At 54.6% G+C, this 7,111-nt stretch overlaps 1 protein-coding gene across 1 annotated transcript; it reads right to left on the reverse strand.

The window, feature by feature from the left end:
- Window positions 1-3,259: 3,259 nt before the first annotated feature.
- Window positions 3,260-6,720, reverse strand: TMEM86B (transmembrane protein 86B). The gene is made up of 4 exons (XM_008577963.1): window positions 6,711-6,720; window positions 6,011-6,093; window positions 4,730-4,976; window positions 3,260-4,005 (listed from the first exon to the last, which is right to left on the reverse strand). Exons 1-4 carry the CDS (start codon window positions 6,718-6,720, stop codon window positions 3,623-3,625), a joined length of 723 nt encoding a protein of 240 aa, XP_008576185.1. The 3' UTR covers window positions 3,260-3,622.
- Window positions 6,721-7,111: the final 391 nt, after the last annotated feature.

Raw genomic sequence — 7,111 nt, forward strand, 5'->3', positions numbered from 1 at the left:
TTCCCGGTCCCGGTCCGGTACGGGCGCGACACTGAGGGTTGCGATCCATTGCCGGACACGGAAAAAAAAAAAAAACCAAAAAAAAAAAAAAAATTACAACTCCTTGGGCCAGCCCGGTGGCGCACTGCTACAGTGCGCCGCTTGCGAGCGTGGCAGCGCTCCCACTGAGGGTTCGGATCCCACATACAGACCGGTTCCCGCTCACTGGCTGAGCGAGGTGCGGGAGCAACACCGAGGGTTGCGATCCCGTTGCCGGTCCCGGTCCGGTACGGGCGCGACACTGAGGGTTGCGATCCATTGCCGGACACGGAAAAAAAAAAATTACAACTCCTGTGAGTCCCCAGTCATTCTATCTTGCTGTAATTCAGGCGAACCCTATCCCATGGCGTGATGGGATTTGTAGTCCATCCAGCTCTCACTGAACTCCAAATCTGACCTTGACCCAGTCTACCATGTTGATTCATGATCCAACTCACCTGTGGATGCCTGGAGACTGGCTGCTTCATGCTTCTCTGCCCACATTCTGAAGAGGTACTGGGTGATGGGTTGGAGTTTGTCTACCACATACCCAAGTTTCTCTCATCTTTGCCTCACTGGTCTCACTCATGTGCTGGCTTGAGTCCTCCTGGGGGTGTCTTCCACTCAACCACCAGATACAGTACATATAGGGTGTTAAATCCCAGCACATGGGGACCTTCCACCTCAGGGTATCTGTACGGGCTTCCCTCTCCAGACCCATGACTTGGTTGGGAACTGAAATCCAAGGCCCAGGATAAGCATTTCAAAGTCGCCTTGAGCATCTGGGCCCCACTAAAAGACCTATTACCTAGATGACCGAGGCCCTGAGGGTGAGATGTTGATTCCCCCTCTTGCTCCCCTCCCCCCACATTCAGCCCCTTCTCACCTGAGCACAGAGTGAACATCTGACTGGAGTTGTTGGCACTGTTCCACTTGGCCCACACAGTGAAGATGTAGAAAGTCCTGGCTTCCAGCCCCTTGGCCATGATTGTGTTCTCTTGCATACTCTTGGTATTCTCCAGGATGCCCACTCAGGCCCACTGTACAATGTCAGTTTGGACCTAAGAGGCCCAAACCTGGGCAGCTGTCCACCTCATGGTGATGAAGTTGGCAATCTGAGTGACCATCTCCAGATTAGAGCCTAAGAGTCAGAATGGGGGCATCCATTTCGGATTCCCTATGTAGTACCTGAGCCCCTAGGGCACCACTGAGAGTTGTTGCTAGGGAAGGATACCTATAGCAACCAGGTAGGGCAGTCAAGGAGATGTTTCAAGTCTATGTGAGACTCAAGAGTACAGTTCAGGGAATGGGATGCTCTATTTCACTGTGGACATGAGGAGGATCCGGTTGTCACCACGGACTCCATTCCTTTCAGCCCACATGCTGAAGGTGTATGAGGCCCAAGAGCCTAGACCCCCAGCCCCCTCCTCCCTCAGACCCAGGAGTCTAGTCCCCAGTCCTTCCTCTCTCTAGCCCCTTCCCAGGCCTCTAGAGGCTAGTGGATGGTTCTGATAAAGCACTAACCAACATCCGGCATCCCCACTCACGTCTGCATGCCCTGTGAAGTTCCTGGAATCTACACTCCCAGACACAACTGTCCCTCCTGCTGAACTCCACTCTGCTGAATTTCTTCTTTCCCAGCCTTTCCTTGAGGTCTGAGCAGGGGGAAGGTAGGAAACAAGAAGTGAAGGGGCCGGCCCCACGGCGCACTCGCGAGAGTGCAGTGCTGGGAGCGCAGCAACGCTCCCGCCACGGGTTCGGGTCCTATATAGGAATGGCCGGTGCGCTCATTGGCTGAGCGCGGTGCAGGTGACACCAAGCCAAGGGTTGCGATCCCCTTACCGGTCACAAAAAAGGCAAAAAAAAAAAAAAAAGAAGTGAAGGTTTCAAGCGAGAGAGTCCAACGCTTCAGATCTTCCTCACCTCCTGCTCTATCCCATCCCTTCCTTAGGGAAATCCCCTGCTTCCCTCTCCTCTCCAACTCTACCTCCTATCCTCACCTTCACTCCTGGCCCCCCTTTACCCAGACTCCCCCACCTTCCCCTCCTACCTCTGTAGCCTCACACTTATAAGAGTTCTTCACTGTCTTGCCTCCTCTCTGCTGTAAGAATGCCAAAAGGCACATCATGGATGTTGAAGTCTCCTCTCTGCTGTACGAGTCACCCTAAATGCACATCATGGATATAGAAGTTACTCTTCTGCTGTAAAAGTCCCTAAAAGTACATCATGGATGTAGAAGTTGACTCGGGTCCTGGAGAGCAGCTCCAACCCCGTCATGTCCTCAGATGTGAACCTGAGGCCCAGAGAAGGGTAGCAACTTGTCAAGGTCTCAGCCAGGACAAGGATCCAGTTCTTTCTGGATCTTTCCTACTACTCTATTACCTATCCCCTCCTCCAAGGTCCCTTCATCTTTGAGTCTCCTCACTTCCGCCCCTGATTACCACATGTGACTGTGGGTTGTGTCCCCTAAAAAGTTGTGTCAGGGCTGGCTGGCTGGTTAGCTCAGTCAGTTAGAGTGCAGTTTTAAAACACCAAGGTTAAGGGTTCAAATCTCCATACTGGCCAGCCACCAAAAAAAAAAAAAAAAGGTCAAAGTCCTAATCCCTGGTACCTATGAATGTGATGCTACCTAAAAATAGTCTTTGCAGGTATACTTAAGGATCCTGAGATAAGCTCATATTGGATTTATGGAGGATTTACTCATTGGATTTACGGAGGGCCCTAAATCCAATGAGTGGCATCTTTAGAAGAGGAAGAGGACAGAGACACACAGAGGGAGAATGCCACGTGAAGACGGAGATAAAGATTGGAATGATGCAGCTACAAGCCAAGGAATGCCAAGGATTGCTGGGAACCACCAGAAGCTAAGAAAGTCGCAAAAGAAGGATTCTCCCCTAGAGACTCTGGAGGGAGCACGGCCCTGCTTACATCTTGATTTTGAACTTCTGGCCTCCAGAACGCAATGAGAATAAGTTCATCTTGTTTCAAGATAGCCAGTATGTGGTAATTTGTGACAGCAGCCCTAGGAAACTAATACAGTGACCAAGTAGTCTTCTCTTGACCTCAGTTCTATACAGTACTCACCTGTAACAAGGGGATAATGAATCCCCCCACCAATAAGCCCCAGGGAAGATCTGATCAGGCACCAAACCTGGTTCATGGGGAGTGACCAAGAAATATTTGCTGTTATTAGTGGTGATCATCCCTCCCCCAACACTCCTCCCAAAATAATGATGACATCAACATTTCAACACCCACTTTTACTTAGGCAACAAAAAAATAGATCCAGAGCAGTGGGAAGTGGACAAGCAGACATGGAAGACCAGCTGGGAACACAGGAACAGTCAGGAGGTTGTGGAGGGCCAAATGTGGTATGGTTGAAGGGCCTAGAATCTGGAATCAGAACTGAGGGAAGAGTGGGTGAAACCTGGAGGTGGATTTGGAATTCTGCAAATGGTACCAAATATCTTAAGACAGCCCAGTGCCTACAAACAGGCACCAAGAAGCTTTGCTGCCGAGGGCATTTCCCAGGCCTAGCCAGTCTGGGAGGCCCAAGTCCTTGCAGGAGGGGAGGGAGGGGATGTGGGCCTGTCTGGCTCCCTAGTCAGTCTGTCTTGAGCCCCGAGCTCCTGAGGGCTGACAGAGCAATAAGGAGCTGGGCAGCATAGTAAGTGGTCATGGTCACCAACCGGGCGTGAGGCAGAGTCTGAGCGAAGGTGTCCCAGGCCAGCACGCCATCAGAGAGCGTGAAGAGCAGAGCGCCCCACCTGGCGCTCCCACTCTTGGCCAGGCCACGCCACAGCATGGCAGTCAGGATGAGCCCGTAGGCTGCCACAGGCAGGACCATGTCCGGCTCAAGGTGCAGCAGCAGGAGGCTGTAATATGTTATGAAGACCAGGAAGATGGGCAGCAGCAGGCCCGGCTGCAGAGGAGAGAGGCTGAAGGCCCCAAAGTAGAGTAGGTGGGCCACAGCAAAGGCAGCCATGCCTGGCGGGAAAGAGGGGTGGGGGTGCCCAGTGAGGTGAGATCTGTCCTTGGAATTGCCAGAGTCCTTCTGCTTCTCCCCATTACCTCAACCACCATCAGGGCCTGAGGGAAGGACTGTCCTCAAGCACCAACTCCCACCCTGCTGAGCCATCATTTCCTGCCGGGAGATGGCTCCCACCTCTTTGGTGGTCTTTCAACTTCCCTGCCCTTCCTTCCTTGCAACTTCTCAGAGCAGTAGAAGTGATCTTAAAAATGTACTGTCGTAACCTCGCTCTGCTCAAAACTGTCCACTGACTCCCTATTGTTCTCCAGGAGGGCCCCATTGTTACTTGGCCCCACACACACCAGTTGCCAGCCACTCTACTCCAGTCACCCTGGCCTGTTCAGACAAACACACCCGCATACCCCTACCCCCAGGGCCTTTACACTTGCCATTCCTTCTGCCTGGAATGCACTTCCCCCTACATGTTCACACAGCACCTCCTTCCAGACTTTGTCCAAGTGTTACCTCCTCAAGGAGGCCTTCCTTGACCACCCTACCTAAAATCACAACAGCACCTTTTCCTCCACAACACTCCCCATTTTCTAATCTAACACTGACACCCCCTCCACCCCCTAATGCCAATGAACACCATCCGGCTTAGTATAGATACTCGAGTGGGAGCCCCCCTGCACTCCAGTCCAAGTGCCAACTCAACTCAACATAGGCATCTGGAACACTCACCATAGAGGAAGGCCTCTGGCCAGATGAGGCAGGCATCCCCCACAGCCGAGCACACGAGGGCTCCCTGGAGGAGCCAGGTGTAGCCCCTGCCCGAGGGCACAGCCCACAGGAACACAACCAGGCAGATGACAGGCAGGCACTTGACCAGGGCACTGACCCACGATGGCTGGTCCTCAGGAATCCAGAGGAGGAAGTAGACTGAGCAGGTGAGGATGAAGGGGCTCAGCCACCTGCACACATCTGGGTGCTTCAGGAGAGGAGGGGGAGCTGCTGAGCCTCCTGAGCTCAGCCAGCCTCCAGCCCCCAAGAGTCAGCTGGTTGGGTTGGGACTACAGTCTCCCAGCTGCTGTCCCATCCTGACCCCAAGACCAGAGCTATACAGCTTGGGCCTATTCAGGGACCAAAATTTTCAAATTCCTTGGGGACCCAATAACCTAAGCCTCGAGTCTACCAGGACCTGAGGCCCCCAGAACCCAGATCAATCCCTCAAAGATGGAGGCCCCCAGGCTGCTCAAGTTTCCAGGAGCCCAGGCCCCAGCCCCCCACCCACACCTCCGAGTGGTCTCACTCGGACTAAGAAGTGAGGCTTTAAGGGCAGCCCCTCTTTCCCAGCATCCATGTTGGCCAGTGACACTCCCAGAGTGGCCTGTATCTGGGAGCTACTGGCTTCAGGGGGCAGAGAAGAGGGCTCGTGGTTATACATTAACCAGAGGAGCGTCCTGTGGACTCTAAGACTGATGACAGGTCCCAGGGAGATGCTACCCCCACCCCAGGGATGGCCTCTCCTAGCACTTACAGATAAGGTGCCCATCAGGACCCAGAGGTCCCTCTGCCTCAGCCCACAGGGACCTGACTTCTTCCTCCTGTCTGGGGGTGTGGGGCCACAAACACCTCTCCCATTGTCCTGTGCCCACCAATCAGAAAGGACAAAGTACAGGATTTGGGAGTGGGAGGGTTGTCCCCAGCCAGTAGGACCACCCATGGAGGGAAGGGAAGAGTGATTCACTCCTCCACTTGCTGCCCTTGGGGTCTTTCTCCCTGTTTCAACCTTCCCTGGTACCCCACTACAAATACTGGTTCAACGAATGGGTGACAAGGAACATGTGAATGCTCATGCTAAGAATGAGTCACAGCAGTTACTGTGCCTGTCAGCCAAGGACTACCTTCCCGTAAGGGCTCCCAAACCAACTGTGACCCACAGTGACGTCACTGTCCTCTGTCATGCCCCAGCTCACATGTCCTGATGCAACCGAAACAAAGGTTTCCCAGAACAACACTCACCTGCGACGCCTGCAGTGCACTTAGTCTATCCTTCCACCTTCCATCTTGAAGACTCAGGCCTACTGGGTGTGAGGGTGCCTGGCCTCACTGTCAAGCTTGGTTATGGGGGGGTCTGGATGCCCACATCAACCCATGAGGCAGCTCCCTGCTTCCCAACAGAGCATGGGCTCAGGTAGCCGTGGAGTGGGAGCAGGGATTACAGCCTCCGTCACCAGTTCTATCCTCCCCATGTAGGCAGGTGAGGGGTGGGCCTGGCAGGACCCCTCCCAGCTTTGGGCCTCTACTGGCCACAGGACTCCTTCTAGCAGGACACGGTGCTCAACGATTTCCTCAGCCTGTGGAGGGAGGGCACCCTAGGCTGGGAGCCCAACTGGGCCACTTGTGGGCAGTGTGCCCCATCCCAAGCCTGTGTATGGGATATATGCACATGTGGGGCAGGGACAGAAGGGGGCCCTGGGGGACAGCTCACCAGGACCAGGTCCCTACCTCCTAGGAAGTCCCTGACTGGTCTGAGCAGGAGTCACCCCCCCATCTCCACCCCACCCCACAAGGCAGGCGTGGGCCAGCAGCCAAAATTTAAAAGCACAGTCCCACAGGAGGGTCACCAGCCGCAGAGGCGTAGCTGCTCACCCAGGCCACATGCGGCAAGCATAGGGGCCAAGGGTCGCAAGGCCGGAGTACAGGGACAGCACAGGCTCACCCAACCCCATGTCCCAGAACTCAAGGTCTGACCAGCAGGAATCGTAAACTGTCTTCCTTTATTTATATTTGCAATATGAAATAGAAGCTCAGCACAAACACACACACACACACTCACGCCAGCTGGGGAGGAGGGAGCTGGGACAAGGCCACTTGGCAGCAAGGCTAGGACTCCAGACCCTCAGGGCTCAGCCGAACTCCAATTCAGAGCCCCTGGGGATGTTGCCAGGGAGGCCCCTTCTCCCCGTGGCTGGGCTGGCCTGGGTGAAAGTGCAGGGTCTGGGCAAAGGCACGGCTCCCCCCAGGGCCCCTCTGACGCTCCCGCCCTTGCCAGGCCATCCCCCAAGGTGGACCTGAGCTAAAAGGCCGGGTGTGGGTGTGGGTGTCTGCACCAGAGCGTGG

The sequence above is a fragment of the Galeopterus variegatus genome, unplaced genomic scaffold, assembly GCF_000696425.1.
Source record: "Galeopterus variegatus unplaced genomic scaffold, G_variegatus-3.0.2 Scaffold1608, whole genome shotgun sequence".
Taxonomy (NCBI): Eukaryota; Metazoa; Chordata; class Mammalia; order Dermoptera; family Cynocephalidae; genus Galeopterus; species Galeopterus variegatus.